Below are 17022 nucleotides of genomic sequence, written 5' to 3'. Positions count from 1 at the left end.
AGCGGGGTCTTCAACTCTGGACCTCAAGATCCACTTTCCTGCATAGTTTTGCTCCAACCCTAATCAAACACACCTGAACAAGCGAATCAAGGTCTTCAGGATTACTACAAAGTTGCAGGTAGGTGTTTTTAATCCAGCTTGGAGTTAATCTCTACAGGAAAGTGAATCTTGAAGTCCGCTGTGCTACAGTTAATGGTGCTTCAAATCCACTTGTGCTTCACATCTGCCTTCCTATACTTGTTTTTCGCTCTGCACATGAGCTGAGAATGAGTTGCAAACAGATATACAACATCAACTAGGCCAGGGGTTCTCAACACTCGAGATCCACCTTCCTGCAGAAGTTTAGCTCCAAACTGGATTGAAACACACCTACCTGCAACTTTGTAGAAATCCCAAAGACCTTGATAAGCTTGTTCAGGTGTGTTTAGCTCAGGGTTGGAGCTAAACTCTGCAGGAAAATGGATCTTGAGGGCCAGAGCTGAAGTAGGCTTTATCGTTATCGTGGGAAGAAGAACTCTTATCGTGGTGGGGAAAATTTTTTACCGATACATCGCAAAATATAAGATATCGCCCATCACTACTGCCATCTCACAGCTCATCTGAATCAAACTTTCTGTGGTTGTGTTTTCTGTGAATGTGTGTTTATTTTCTAGGTGAAGGAGCTTCTTCCTGCCATGCTTTTAATGATTCTCACACTTCATGCCTTCACAAAACTCCCACAATATTGAATCCATCAAAAACAGTCGAATCATTTCAAGAGGTTAAACTCTTACCTGTCATGAGTGTTTGAGACCATTGACAGCTAACGGACTGACAGCTTAACAAAATGCTACATAATATCCCAGGCTTGCACTCGAGTGACAGCTGTAAGGCCGTGTGTTCACCAAAATGATTTTAGCCAGCTGAAAATGGAAGGCACTCTTCTGAAAATGCTTTGCTGTGAGTGCTTGGATTTTTTTTTTCTTTTTTTTTTTCAGTTGGTACACTTGTTTGCAATGACACAGAATATCCGTGGAAGTTTTACTAGTGTTTGATTTCACTTTCAGTAAAAATAATGATGGTACAATGTAATGTATTTGCTCTGGTTCTTGTTTTAAATTATTTTGTTCTGTTGCTATACTTGTTGTTTGTTGTCGTTGTACAAACAGATGAAGCGGTTGGTCATTGAGATATTTGTCCCACTTTGATTGGATGGCTGGGTAAAAAGTGACACAAAAAACGTATGTGCTTAATTGAGTTGGATACATTTTGTGCATAAACTATGATGGAACCTCATTTACTGAATAAATTCATGTTACTGAACAAAAAAGACATAATTTTGCATGATGGATGAGTTTGATTTTACATTACAGCATCTGAAATGCTGTTTTGAATTTAATTGACTGTGCAACATCTGACATCAAAGTGATGTATTGACATTCAAATGTTTAAAATACACAATATACAACATAGTATGATAAACCAAAAATAAATAAATAAATAAACTACCATTAAATAAAAGCTGAGTTTTTTTTGACCCCTTCATCCCTTCAAAGCTCTCACTCTGGAGGCAAAACCCTTTGAAGGCATAGGAATGAGCCCTTCCGAATGGAACGCAGGGTCAATGTAATTTTGGTATCTGCAGGTTGGAGCAGTGGGCTTGGTGAAATGTCTTTATAATTGGTAAAAAAAAACGGTGTCAGGGTGTGTATAGGGTTACTTTTATAGACATACTGAAAGCAACAATGGATAATTAATCTCAGATCATGAAAATATATTAAAGGAAACAACAATTTTCAAACTGTCAACATTCTGAATAATAATGAATAAACATTCTATTTCAGTCACTCAGTGTGTATTTTGAAATGTTTTAAGATTTGATAATATACTTAGACCTATCTATTTCGTTGTGCGCCTGCAGAGAGAGCCCGCCCACACGCTCTTCTGATTGATTCGAAAGATAAATTGCTGCCGCTCTGTAAATCTGATCGTATCGCGTCTGGTTAGGACGCGGTTTGGATTTTAAAGCTGCAATTTCTTTCAAAAAGCCATGCTTTTTTAATTCAGAATCTACATTCGTTTGTCTGAAGGTATAAGTGGTGAAAATGAAGCTGCTTTTTAATTTGCTCGCGGTAGTTTTGTTTTTACTCGACGATGGTAAGACCCTCTTTCTACAGATGTTTTACCAATTTCTGTGAGTGTTGGCTCTGTAGTGAGGGTGGGATGATTAGGGTTAGGCTAGTGTTCAGATTATAGTGTGAAACTGTTGATGAAAATAAACTTGTAAATAATCAGGTCTTCAGACTAGTAATAAAAGTTGATGTAGTCAGTGCATGTTTATAGGCTATGTTTTGCATCAGTGCACAAACTGGCCGAATGTAGCTTGAATGAACTGATAAAAGCTTCTGCTTATAAAATATAATGTAGCCAGAACACGTTATTTACATGGGAGATTCTAACATTGGGTTAAAAATATTTTGTAGAAAAACATGGCACTGTATTAATGCGATCTTTTAATGAGTCTTAATGTGGTGTAAAATAACATACTAAGTGTTTTTGCGGATTAATATTCATCTATCTAATCTAATATAGGGAAAGAAGTAACATTTTGAATCAGGATGTTGATCAGATAATTTATGTTCAGTGAATGTGTGAATCAGTTTTGCTCTGCTGTTTGCATGTGTTTTAAATACAGGCATATTTCTCTACTCAAAGTCTTCATGATATGTAGGGAAAACAATTACAGCACTACAGTATATTATTGTTTATCTTATGTTTCTTCAGGTGTGTATTCAGACATAGAGTCAGTGTCAGTGTTTGTGAAGAAGGGAGATTCAGTCACTCTACACACTGGTGTTCAAACAAAACAACAAGAAGAGATTAAATGGTATATTAATGACATTCGCATCGCTCAAATCAGGGGAGATCTCAGTTATATCTGTACAGATGTTCAGTGTAATAATGGTACTGAGAGATTCAGAGACAGATTGAAGCTGGATCATCAGACTGGATCTCTGACCATCATGAACATCACAAACACAGACTCTGGACTTTATGAACTGAAGATCATCATCATCAGCAGCAGCAGTGACAAGGCCTTCAATGTTACTGTCAGTGGTGAGCCATTAAATAAGTGTTTAAATGCAGTTTATATATGTTTAAAATACATTGCTAATATGTTTCTTGATTTTATACAGTGACATTTGGAGTTATTGTCTTGCGCATTAGTACTTGCACATTAATTCACATACAGAAAAAGATCATGTTAAAATGCCCAACTTTACAGCAGAAAAAAAAAAACATGTTTACAGCCTGGTGCAAATTGTGTTTTTTGGTCTATACAGTGAGTTTTTCCCTTCATGACAACTCTGAGGGGGGTGAATTTTTTTTATAACTCATTCGTTTAAATTATATTAAGCCTTAAATTCTGCGTGAACCGGAAGTTGCAAACGTCTTTTCTCCAGTGTTGTGACATATTTCCAAGTGAAACGGAATGAAAGGTTGCAGAGGAGTGTTTTACGCGTTTTCAACCCAAGCCGTCAAACTGACGTCATCAGAGAAGGAACGCCATTCCAGACTGGAAGTAACTTTTCAGATTTTGATTGAAGATTACCATGACAAACAATTTTTTTCTGTGTTTTAACTTGCACAGATTAATTGTTCACCACAAGACTAGTAATATGAACTAATAAAATAAATAGGGTTTGATTTCATCTGTACTTTAAAGTTCTGCATAATTAAGGGCGTGGTCACTCGAGTGACAGGTAGATTGTCACTGCTGTCTGTGAGCTGTCACTTTATTCTAGCCGCTGAATTTAGCATCTCAGCCGTATTTGTGCTTTTTTCTGGATTATATACAATTATAAACTAAAACAATATGGCTTGCTGCATTAATGGTCGAGACTCGAGACAGATGTGTGTCTGTGTAGATGTGCTCGCATGTGGAAGATAAACAGAACACACGCTGCTGGATCGTGGCATTGGCTGAAAGATTTTTTTGTGAGATTTACTACAATGACAATGGTGGGAGGATATAACTCCGACAGCACAGCACTGCTTGGATATTATAACTAAAACTGCTGCATTTTGAAAAATTATAGTTTGGACGCGAGCTCATTTATTTGTGACTGTACAATCATACAGTTTTACAACATAAACGCTGCTCAGGTTGCATAATTTCTTGAACGATGATGGAGAGCAGATCATTCAGAAGAAATGTGATGCAAACAATGAATAATATATCAATATTTCATGGATTTAACGCTTTTGTGAACAAAAAGTACTGTCATGGACATTTTACCCAATTAAGTGCCATGTATTGGATTGATCTCGAGATCACTATTTCATTATAAAGGTATGAAGTCCCGTTAGATTTTTCGTCTTATTTGCACACCCAACACAAACGCAACACAAATGCTGGTGCTGAAGCATCTATAGCCTATCTTAAAAAAGACACCATAGCTTGGCAATACACATTTAGAACTTTCTAATGAACTTGTTATCTTAAAAAATATTTTAGATAGTATCCAAGATGGATAGCTTCTTTGCCTGCTAACATGATCACGTCGCGCTAGGCGGGTGTGGTTCCCAGTCACCTTGGTTCCAACTACGTCCCGCCTCTTTGCCCATTTTCAGTTATCCGGGAGTGACGTGTGGTGACGCGCAGCTAAGATGGCAGTGGCCTAATTTTCACTTTAAAACTGCTCTTCAGAAATCTACGGGTGACGTCACGGACGCTACGTCCATATTTTTTTTACAGTCTATGGTTGAAACCGATTTAGCAAATGCTCTAGTTTTGAGTCTGCCTCTGGAGAACGTAAAGTGTTCCTGCTTACAGCGAGTTTTTGTAGCAGTGAGAAATGTAGCCAATCACAGGCATGTTTGTTGATCTCTTGAACGCAATGGCCAATCAGAGGTGTTTAGGTTAAGAATCCTCACCACTCTGAATGCTGGAGTTTTTATTCAGTGTTCTGCATGTTCACTCTTAAATTATTTACATGATTCATATTACACAACAAAGACACAATGTAAGTAAATCTTGTAAATAATCAGGTCAAGTGACTATTAATAAAAGTTGATACGGTTAGTACAAGTTTGTTTTGTTTGTTTGTAGGGGAACTTTACAGTTAAAGACCCAAATGTTGAATAAATACCCGGAGTCAAAGTTTAAAAAAAAATTAATAAATTGAAGAAAAATTTAATGAAGAATAGTTTGCAGTTTCATCAGCAGAAGCCAGCTTCAAGTCTCACAAGAAGTTCATCGGCCGCTCTGTGTACATACACATTTCCACAACAATTATACTCTAACAGAGTCAACTAACTACATCATTACTTCAGGTTGAATGATTCTGATTGGCTAAGAAAAATAGACAACTTAATCTTCCACACATGGAGTGATAGGCTGCTGCAGTTTTGTCGTCTGCTGCTTTAAATGCTCAAGCTCTTTAAAAGCAGGATGGATTCTGATTGGCTGCCAATGTTATTATTGCTCATCAGCTTGAAGAATCCTTATGAAAGTGATTCCAGTGTTATTGTTTCTCTGTGCCGCTATCATTATATTTGTGATTTGAACTCTGCTTTTTTATATTTAGAACAATTTTTAGAACTACATCTTCCTCATTATTGATATATGTTATCTGAGCAGCTTCTATTATTATCTGAGGATTAGATGTGTTTAAAGACACAAACCAAAATGTTTCTTTTCACATCTTAAGTCAAGAAAGGGCTTGTGCAATCACAGTCTTCTTTCATACTGTGGAAGATATTTTGTTTTCCACAAAAAGATCCTCCAGCAGTTGGTTTGTGTTTCAGATGTTCCTGCTGCCGAACTATATGAAATGGAAGAGGGAGAATCTGTCACTTTAGATTCTGGTGTAATAAGAAAACCCAATGATTCAATGTCATGGTATTTTAATGAAATTCCCATCGCTGAAATCGCTGGAGATCGGAGTAAGATCTGTATAGATGTTCAGAGTGATGGGAGATTCAGAGACAGACTGAAGCTGGATCATCAGACTGGATCTCTGACCATCACGAACATAACAAACACAGATGGAGGACTTTATCATATACAGATCAAAAGCAGCAGCAGCAGCTTCAGCATCAGCATGGTCAGTAGACCCTGGCGTCACTTTTTAACGCACTGGGTATACCTTTGGCGTTATTTTTCGACGTGCAGGGTAGTCCGATAGACTTCTATAGAACTCAACAGCGTTGAAATTTGACGTCTTGGGTCAGCACACCGCAACCCGTGGGTCGACACTACAATAAATAAAAATAAAAAAGGAATAGGCTACAAAAAATGATTTAGTAAGCATTTTAAGTAAGCATTTTAAGAGTTTTCTTGTAGGACACTGCTTTAATTATAGCATGCTGGATAACGTTTTTATCGGAGGTTTGTTGATTTTAATAAATATATATAATATGCTACGATTGAGTTCAATTAATCTTTTTTTGTTGTTGTTGTTTTATTAAATCCTCTAAATTAATAACGCTGACGTCAACGTATGGGCGATCCCAAGGTCCATTGCGATTTTACACTCGGTAAGTAGAAGGGTTAACGTTAATTAATAGAGATGGATTACACATCAAAAACTGTTGAATCAGGACAAGAAGTTGTGTTTAGAAACTTTAGATTTGTAAGGTGGCCATTTCTGATGACTGATGATATTTCTGATGATATTTCTGATAAAAATATAGCTTTCTGCACCACATGTGCGGGCTAGCAAAGTTAGCTAATTGAATTCAAGTTCATTTTTGTCGCATATAATCATGTAAGGTACAATTATTGGGGAATGTAAGATTTTCATAATGAGACATACTGTAAGTGTTAGCTGTAATGTATGTCTGCGTTGGGATTCTTCTTGTGGTTGTGTGTCGTTGCTCTTTGCCCAGTGTTTTGTGCCCATTTATACACATGCTAGTCAGTGTAACTTATAACTGTACTAATGAAAGCATAGACATGAAAATAAAGCACATTAACAAATTAAATCAGTGTTAACTAAAAGCTTGTATTCTAAACTACTATGAATGCTGAGGGAGGTTTTTGATTAAAATCATCACAGGGAAAAGGAAATAATCCAGTTAAAGAAATGTGTTTCCTTGTTAATACAAAAGTATAATTAATAACATAAACAGATTTAAAAATGGCACTGATTATCAACCAAACTGGCATTGTGAATGGTTGGTATCAATATCAGCCATGAGTGTCAAGATCAGTCCATCCATATCTAGTGAGATATTGTATTGTGAGTTTGCAAGGCAACACCCAGCCCTACAGTATTCTGGCCTAATATTTATATAAGCACCCACAGACCTCCTCCACCACATCCCAAAGCATGGGCAAACTAGACCAACGTTTTCTCAAGTTCTTAAGTATTTTTGTAGTTGTATGTAGCATGATCTTCAAATCTGAATTTATATTCTTTCCCTTCTCTCAACAGGTCCCCTAGTCCCTTCATCATTTACTTTAAAACTTCAGCTTCGTTACAAAGCAAAAACAAAGGCACTTTTTAGAGCCACGTTTGTCTAGTTAATTGTTGTCAGTCCATCTGGTTCTCTGTTGTTCTTGCTCTTTTGCTCTTCCCCCCTATCCCTTTAGTGTTGTCTTGTTTGTCCTTGTTCATCATGAGTGACCATTCCAATTTCGAACAGGTCCTTAATGAGCTTGATGAGCTTGTTGAACATTCTAAATTAAATTATGAACTCAAGACCTTGGAAGATTTCATCAATAAGATGCCGGGAGAACAGGAGGCAGCACCATCCACCAGCCATCAACCAGTCCAGAAGGCTCCACCATCCACCAGCCATCAACCTGTCAGGTGGCTGAAGAGAGACAGTGATGGAAATGTTGTCTATGACAGACCAAGATCATCCCGAAACCAAACAGGTCAGTTTTCTTTTTTCAGTCATATTACTTAAAGGAGAACTCCTGTGATTTTTCACATATATCTAAAACGGAGATATAGATTGTTTTACCACTTGGGATTGAATACACGAATCAGTAACGTGTCTGGTATGAGATATGAGGTTTTTATTACATACTCATCCAAAGTGGTATAGACAACGAAATTGGGCCAATAGAAGTTTGTATCATTGTGTGGAATAAAATGAGCTTGTCAAAATCTATGGAATTGTAATGCTTTAAAGGTTGATTTGGGTTTTATTTTCTGCTACAGCTACTAGTCACAGCTACAGTCGTAAGACTGGTGCTCATACTAGGATGTTGGACAGCAGCATTGAGATGACCAACTACTGTCCTCCTGACACTGTTGGTATGTTCTTTATTTTGTCTCTATTAGTTCATTATGTTTATAGATTCTAATAATTAGAATGTAAATTACATGTTTTTGCGTCAGAATAGCCGACAACATCCATGTTGCACACTTTGATAGTGTAGAAAATTGTTTTTAAATACGATGTACTATTTTAACAGAGACTTTCCTTGAAGAGCTAAACCACTCACAGGGTGATGACTTGGATGATCAGGAAACGGCACCAGCACCACCACGAGCTTCCTCAGACTGGTCTACTCGAAAAAGTCTCCTCTCAGAGAGGTGGGAGAAAGAGAGACCCTGTCTGGTGAATACCATGGTGGCACAACAAAATGCGACAACTCAGATCTGCCAACAATGTGGCAGCAGTCCAGCTGCTGTCCGTTGTCGTGACTGCCGACCACAACCATTCTTCTGTGCTGATTGTGATGTTAGTATACACCGAAACCACGTGTTCCACAACAGGGATGCAACAATAGCTGGATTCTTTCAGCCATTGCCTCCAACAACCTGTGTCGTGGAGAGGGCTCTTTCCCAGTGTGGTAAGCTGTATTTCTTTCTTTTTTTTTTTTTTTTTGAGTGTCCCATTTAGGGCTGCACAATTATTGCAATCGTAATTGCAAATATGATCCAATGCAACTGCCTAATGGTAAAATCTGCAAATAACCATGAATAGGTGACATTTGACTTTTATATTCACGTCATCCTCCTTGACTGTGCAACTTCTGGTTGGTGGGTGTGCGTAATGCGTGAAGGGTACAAAAATTCTGATTGGTGAACTTCAGTCGGTCAGTGGGTGTTTGTCTTCTTGTACACTGGCTGTGCTTCCCTATAAGAGGTGGCACAAATTAAAGAGACATTTGGAATATTGAACTGAATCAAATCATTCACATTAAAAAATCATTGGAAATGGTAATCGCTTTATCTGTCAGAAAAAGCGCAATTATATATTGTGCAGCCCTAGTCCCATTCTCAGTTTATTTAAATAACTTCACAGTATAATAGGCTTCACAGGAATCTGTTGAGTACTTTCTCTGAAACACACTTAATGACCTTTTATCTTTTAAAGCTTTTCAAATCATTGATTTAAAAAAAAAAAAAAAAAAAAAAAAAAATCATTACAGAATACTTCCCAGTTAGTACATAGGATGATGCATGTCTTTAATCCCTGCATATGATGTGTCTTTCAGTGTGTATTGTGCCGTTGGAGATGCCCGAGAAAATATGTAGTTGTTCTCCAGGATCGTTGAGTGTCAACCCAGGAAAAGTTGTTGCTGTGGTTACAATGAATGGTAAGAATAAAATGAACTTAAGGGAACATTCCCAATCAAGTGGCTGTAGCGTCCATATCACATTGTGGGCAAAGTGCTGATAGGGACCTGGGTTGGACTTTAACCTGATTCCACCCCATAGGGCTCTCCCACTCGCTTCCTGCCACTTTTCATTGTCCTATTTGAATAAAAAAACAAGGCTGTGCTATTGGCTTTGTAAATGTGTCCTGATCTATTTCTATTCAAATGTTCCCTATAGTGGTCTGAGCTGGGCAGGGTTTTCAGTCCTGCATCCCCCCGTTCCCACAATATTCTGTCCCGTTCCGCAATAATGTGACGGTTTAGTCCCGCTCCCGCCCGCATCTATAACCTTATGTGCATCTCCCGCCTGTGAAAGACCGCAGGATAGGCAGGAGGGATGTTCAGTTTTGTGTTCTGTCTCACGAAAGAGGCACTTGACAACTGAGAAAGACTGCCAGATGTCTGATTTTAAGTTTCTTGGTTCTGAATGTACTACATGGGTGATAGTAATGTAGGCTACTTTTCTTTAGAAATTCACAAATATCTGAAGTAGCCCAGTGGTGTCCTCTTCTTCTGTCATGCTTTCAATTTCAAGTTTCAACAACAGAGCAGCAGGAAAGAATTGAAACCACGTAAACAACACTGTCAGTTAGGCTGCTTAAACCCCTTTTTTATCTTTTTTTTTTATTGCTGCCTAATAGATTATCTAGCTGAACTATAATTACATACACTACTTTCTCATTTGTATATGTTGTTTTAAACACATATTTCATTTGCAGAAGTGCAGTGAATCATCTGTTCCTCCCGCACCAGCAAACACACCTGTCTCATCCCGGCCAGTCCCGCATAGAGCTTTCAAAACCTGTCCCGCGCTGCAGTCTTTTGTGTCGGGACATGTGGGAGGTGCCTCTAGTTCCCAATGCATTTGTTGTGCATAATCCAATGTGTTCTTGATTTTTCCAGGACGATATGATCTCAGTATGCCTGAGATGAAATGCGAGGCATGCAAAGCCACTTGGAGCGCTGGAGTGGATGACCTGGTCCGAAATGACTACTGGCCTGCTACCCTTCACTTTTCCACGGTGTACGCTACAGATGTGTTTTGTTCATATGAAGAGTTGAAGATGGCAGCACCAGGACTGTCCTGCCAAGCATTTTTAAGAATGCTTGATCAACGAACTGTCCGATTTGGCCGTGTGAGTATTAGTGGTGGGAATCACTAACAACTAGTACTAGTATTGACGTGTATCGCAGAATGACTATGGTGACATTATCAGCACATTGATTATTATAATTGGAGCATGTTGATGATATCAAAACACAGTGATTCAGCTGTACTTGATACATCTATAGAACATCATCTAAGATTCAAAGTCTTTGTGTAAAAACTACCGCTCAGTAAAAAATCTAAATTCGTACACTACATGTACAAAAGTATTGGAGCAATTTATCAACTCAATCACTCAAAACATTAGACCTGTTGTATAAGATCAAGTAGTGATGTCCTTGTCACATTCTAGTCATGCAGTTTGCATTCAGAAAAAAAAAAATAGGTCCATAAAGACATGGTTGGTTAAGTTTGCAGTGGGAGTTGAGTTTGCTGTGGAATTTGTCTTTTTTTTTTTTTTTTTTTTTGGAGACTTTGGTCGTGATGTTTTCCAAAAGATTTCCAATGATGCACTGGGCTGCCTGTGATGAGCAGCTGCCTGTGGAGGCTCGATGCTGGAGGATTTGGTGTCACCTTTGACCTTATTAACTTTAGTTAACTTTACTGTGAATTATGTTGACATGTTTTACTGTTCTGAAACAGACTGGGAAGATCACAGCAGACAGCTTCAGAAAAAGCTTTTTGGAGTGGGAGGCTGTTAGATTTGAGGTGGATAAGATCTGCAGGGAGGAGCATTTTGTCTGTCCTGCGTGCACCCCAGACATGCTTGCTGTTTCTGTGGATGGAAATCGCAAGCACTACCGCTTTAAGAATGCAGCAAGGTACTTACAAAATGTGTGTAATTTGCACTGTTGTTAAAGTAACCTTTGCTGTGTCATATTGAAGGTCAATGTGTACCTTTCTTTCATTTAGATCTGAAGAACAAGCCTTATTTGATGGCATCTTCATTGCAAAAGATGATGAAGTAGAGAGATTTGTGGATTACATTCATTCTACCACCAACCATGTAAACTTGTTGTACAATATTTCTAAAAACACCACCAATAACATCTTACAGTTGACATTGTTTGGGTGACTATTTATATTAACCTTTTTCCATGTTGTAGGTCTCTGGAAGAGGTGTCTGTGGAGGGGAGTGGTCAGCTGCCAGGGAAACGTCTCAGAGATCCTCAAGTAAAATTGATGAGGAGGGACTTGAGCTTGCAGTCTGTCGACATGGAGTTTTTCTTGGCGCTCTCAACATGTTCAGGGGAGAAATCTATGCTTATCCCCTCTACCTGCAGAACAAGCTGGCAAATAAGCCAATAAGCTTTTTTGCCATGGATGTAACCTGCAAGTACTGGCCCTACCTCAACAAAGTGGCAAAAAGCTGCCCGGAGCTCCAGCACCTACTTAGCATGAAACCGTTTCTCTCAGTGTTTCATGCCAAAGCCCATGATTTTAAATGTGAGGTAAGAAAACATTACCATGTCATTGACTGTCCCTAAACACCTGCAAAGGTATGTTGGCAGCTTTTAAGTATTTTCTTTAATAGGTTAAATGGAGTGGAGCTTACCAGCAAGGGGCCGGATTGACACTTGGGGAGGAGGTTGAGCAGTGTAACGCCTTCCTCTCTAGGATTGCTGTGACCACGAAGCACATGTCCAAAGCAGGTAAGGTAACCACACACTGGACTACTTAGATTGAAAGTGTTACAAGAAAATTGTAGCCAGTGAGGGACATGTGGTACAACACAGATTAGTGTATTTTTTTTATTTTTTTTTTTTTTTTTGCAGGACGTACAGACATGCTTACACTGATGGCCATGCGCTGGAATCAGCAAAAGTTTAAGAACTTGGCTACTTCACTTGCCTGCCGATATCAGAAGGTAGAGATGAGTATTGTTATTTTCTTATATTGTAAATACCTTCTATTGTATATTTTTGTAGGTATAACATTTTTCTTCTTTCATTTCCTTTTTTTGTTATTTAAGGCCACAAAACGCCTGGAGAGCCAACTTCAGGACCTGGAAAGCATGAGAATCCAGCTGGCAGTGACACAGGTTGAAGTTGAGGGCTGGGTCACTGATATTAAGGAGTGGGCAGAAGGTGAGAGTTATACTATTACTTTAATGTCTCAGTTCTGCAGAATAATGGGAGACATGCTTCTGCAAGTAATTACTGTTTTAAAATGAAATCATACATACAATGTTTTCTTGGTCATGTACTTATGCAATTAAAATGTCCAAATTGTAGTATGTAGTGCATGCACACTGGAAATCATGCCGAAACAAAGTGCCCTGAAAGTACCTGAATGGTTCACAGTCCAAAAGTTGGAACATTGGACATTTCTCGCAGTTAGCGGATCCTATCTTGGCTACGTTGTCATTTTCTTTGGTACCCTGTTACATACTTCCTATACACGCTAAGAAATATGAAATGATTATTGAGACTCACCTGTCCTTCCTCCAGGAGCTTTTCTTTTATAAAGAAAAAAAAGGAAGCAAAGAGGGATAATCCTTATGATTTCCCTGTGGCATTCTGTTACATTGAGACTTAGCTCATTTCAGTTACTGTCATGAAAATGTAAGCAAAATGTTTGCATTTCTTTTCTTCTCAGCAACAACATCCCAAAAGAATGCCGATCTTGACGCGGTGACCAGTAGAATGGAGGTGCTGGTGGCCAGCATTAAAAGAAGGTCCCAGCGCCTTTACAAAGACACCGATGGCAGCAAAGGTCGGGCCCGGATTCGGCGCAAAATCAGAGAGGAGAAGGCCATTCTTAGCTCTGTTGTTGAAAAATACAACAGTATGGTTCCAGATACAGAAAGAATCGCCTTTGACATCATTCTCTCTGACGAGACAGTTTGGCCATGGCAACTTTCACATCGTGGTATGTACACAAATCTGTTGACAATTTTGTTTGATTCACATAGTAGCACAAAACCAATTATGCCTTATCACAGATTATTTCAGAAATTCTTTGAAAAATTCTTACAATTCACTTATTTTCCACAACTGTATCCCAGACTCTGTAGATTTGAAAACCAAGAGGAAGGCGTTTGATGTTGTGATGGCAATAAGGAGACTTGAGGAGGAGAAGAAGATTGTTCTTTCTGAGATGGCAAAGCATTGGAAATCTCTCTCCACTCGTGCAGACACACTCAAGGAGATGTCATGCCAGCTTTCCAGTGAGGCATTGAAAAGTACGTATTTAAGTAATGTGTTGTAATACTATACTGTACATTGTAATTTTTTTTTCTGATAATTTTTTGTTTTACTCCCATAAGGTGAGCTGTGGGCTCTAAACGAAGAAGGGATCAAGGGTTTCCTCAGCTTAACTTTGAGAAAAAAGCAAGAAGTCACCAGAATGATGAAGCATGCAAGAGACTGTTATGCTCAAGTTTTGACTGGAACAAGTATGGACTTCCAGAATGATTGGGATGGATACGACAGTGATTCTGAACTGTCAGACGACTGAGTATGAGGAGCTCTCAAAGTGAGAAATGAGCATTAACTCACTTTTGTTTTGATTCCTTATATTTGTCAGTGTTTCCTTTTTAGTTTTTTAGGTTTTTTAGCAGTGGGGGCAGGTCCAAAAAAATCACCAGTTAACTTAATTTAAATTTGCAAGACCAGGCTTAAATGAACTGACAACATAAGTTATACGACTTACGGTTCTCAAGAACGTACACACACAATCTCAACTGGCTTATCATCCGTACAGCGTCTCTTTTTCCTTTCTCCCTTTTTCTGCTGAGTGACGCGCATGCCCGCTTTCATACATTCATATATTTCTGATATACAAATCTTTGTAATGTAAACAGTTTAAAAATGTCATTACAAAGTGACAATTATATTTTGGATATAAATATAAATTCTCTTCAGCGTTCTGCTTTCTCCACCCCATTCTATCAGGGAAATCTGTAGAAGCTTAACAGGTTTAACAGAGGCCATCCTTATATTTAACATATTTCAGAAATGAAATGCCATTTCTTTCAGCCTAAAGGCCTGGCCCCCATCTTGGGAACATAGGAATGACTGTGTCATAGAAGAAGGTCTGCTAAAATGACTGTTGTCACATTGCTGGTTCCAAGAAACAAAAAAATGTGGCCATGTGGACAACAATAAAGTTCTACTGTTCTTCTAATGTTGTAAATAAAAATTATTTGTTTATAAATCTCTGCTTCATTATTCAAAATGTTTCCTTAATTTTGGACAATAAACACTGTTTTCGTACAAGCTGCTGTCTAAGTAACATTTTAAAGCCTTGTAGTACTCAAGGTATAGCCAGCTTTGGTGTTATGAATAACCTTACAGTTGACACTAACCATATTCTTGTATCTACACTGTTTTTGGAAAAAAAAAAAAAAAAAAAGACACGTTTGTAAAATGGAGCTTGCCCTCAATATGTTTTCCATGTGTAAATGAAGTTTACTGCTACACACTATATAAGTTTGTAACAAATAAAAAGGAACATTTAAGTGTATTGACTACAAAACAGCTTTCCCATGAGTTATAGCCATGTTTTCAACCATTGTCAGCACACCTGAGAAGTCAATAAAAAAAGTAATAGTACTTAATAAATTATTAATACAATGATTTTACTGTCATAATCAGCCAGACAGTGTGTCACATACAGTAGGTTCTGACATAACAGTTAACGTTAGGCGTTATTGGCTTGAAATGCTCCAGATCCAGGCCTATGTAACGTTAGATGAGCAACTTTTCTCGTAGTTTTCTCTTCCTTTTCCAATTGGCTGCTTTGTAGTGAGAAATGTGCATTTTATTTTTACAAAACTAAAGATACAGATAATATACATTCATTGAACGAAGATTATCTTTCGTTGCTATGGCGGTTGCTATTGACGCAGCTGAAACCACGTAGCTTGCATTACGTACTTCCGCCCGGAAGTATTTTCTTCACTTTATATATAATTATATTTATAACATTTCTCCACAGAAAAAAACAATATGATAAGTCAACAATACGATATGTTCATGTTAATGCTATCACATTTAATAATTTCTCCTTCGATTCTGAGAAATATGTTTTTTTTTCTTTTTTGTAGCTGAAGGTTATGGAAGTGCCTCGTGTTGTGGGCGGAGTTTGCGCGTTCTACTGTTTGGCTAAAATATCTGAAATAAACCAACATTTTAAATTTTTGTTAACACAGATTATCTAAATGCAGTGTAATTACTAGTTTGACTGCACTAGATATTTGATATATTCAGTAGATATATCTTTTTACAACCCTAGTTTACAACCCTAATTTGCAAACCGAAAGAACTACAACTGTAGTGCTCATTTGTATCAAGCTGCATGGTGTGGCTATTGGGAATTGTAGTTTTTACCAAATTTGTATTTTCCTTAGAATTTGAGGTTGTAAATAGTTAGTTGAAAGTATAGTGAGGGGTTTAGGGGTATGGTAAACACATCTATGTAATCAGATTTTAAATATGTAATTGTTAAGTGGGTTTAAATACATTTTAACCATATTTGACAGCGCCCCTAGTTGTTGCCTATACTGTATATACCTCAGTATGATAGCTGAGGTCAAGAGCTCTCTATACCAGTTTATCCCATATATGTAGCCCCTTTTGTTGCTGAATTATAAGCCTTCAAACATGCACCAAGGTGAAGTTTCAAAGGTCAGTATTTCAAAGTAGGAGCTATATAGAATTTTTATATTAACATATGTTACTCTCCAGGTCAAGACCTTTCCAAAAATGTATTTGGTTTAGCTGTACAACAAAATTTTAATTTTCTCATTTCATGGACATAAGGCCATCTCAGGTCTAGTTTCAGAGAGCACTTTGAGGTGTCAATATATAAAATGAACATGTTTGTTTGTTTGTTTGTTTCTGAATGTGTAAACAGATTAATTAATGACCCCACAACATGAGGAATACCTTGTCCACACACACACACCCCACCAGGCTAGAAAACACACACACACACACACACACACACACACACACACACACACACACACACACACACACACGTTTTTGTGAATTGTGGGGACTTTCCATAGGCATAATGCATTTTATACTGTACAAACCGTATTTTCTATCCCCCTACACTACCCCTAACCCTAAACCTAACCATCACAGGAAACTGTGCACACTTTTACTTTCTCACAAAAACATCATTTAGTATGTTTATTAATCCATTTACATTGTGGGGACCGCTGGCTGGTCCCCACAATGTAATATAAACAAGTATACACACACACACACACACACACACACACACACGTATTTCTGTTTGGGACACACACATGGCTTATAAGCATAACTATTTATGTTAATGCTGCTATGATGGTACA

General features: G+C 38.0%; 2 protein-coding genes across 3 annotated transcripts; both read left to right on the top strand.

The window, feature by feature from the left end:
- The first annotated feature begins 1986 nt into the window (after positions 1-1986).
- Positions 1987-7430, top strand: LOC125259253. The gene is made up of 4 exons (XM_048177144.1): positions 1987-2136; positions 2764-3096; positions 5791-6089; positions 7422-7430. Exons 1-4 carry the CDS (start codon positions 2085-2087, stop codon positions 7428-7430), a joined length of 693 nt encoding a protein of 230 aa, XP_048033101.1. The 5' UTR covers positions 1987-2084.
- Positions 6112-15521, top strand: LOC125244079. Of its 2 annotated transcripts, none has more exons than XM_048154029.1 (15): positions 6112-6522; positions 7422-7867; positions 8157-8252; positions 8414-8794; positions 9443-9544; positions 10508-10740; positions 11355-11533; positions 11625-11718; positions 11819-12163; positions 12247-12364; positions 12488-12579; positions 12685-12799; positions 13311-13583; positions 13720-13896; positions 13981-15521. In XM_048154029.1, the coding sequence occupies exons 2-15, from the start codon at positions 7606-7608 to the stop codon at positions 14169-14171; spliced, it is 2658 nt and encodes an 885-aa protein (XP_048009986.1). In that variant the 5' UTR covers positions 6112-6522; positions 7422-7605; the 3' UTR covers positions 14172-15521. The 2 variants fall into 2 exon arrangements, with proteins under 2 accessions (XP_048009986.1, XP_048009993.1); XM_048154036.1 differs by having other exon boundaries at positions 6112-7867; positions 13981-14189; positions 14693-15521.
- The last annotated feature ends 1501 nt before the right edge of the window (positions 15522-17022 follow it).

This window comes from Megalobrama amblycephala, linkage group LG1, assembly GCF_018812025.1.
Source record: "Megalobrama amblycephala isolate DHTTF-2021 linkage group LG1, ASM1881202v1, whole genome shotgun sequence".
NCBI classification, from domain to species: Eukaryota; Metazoa; Chordata; class Actinopteri; order Cypriniformes; family Xenocyprididae; genus Megalobrama; species Megalobrama amblycephala.
The sequence above is the reverse complement of the archived record's forward strand: the minus strand, read 5'-3'. Positions and strand labels throughout refer to the sequence as shown.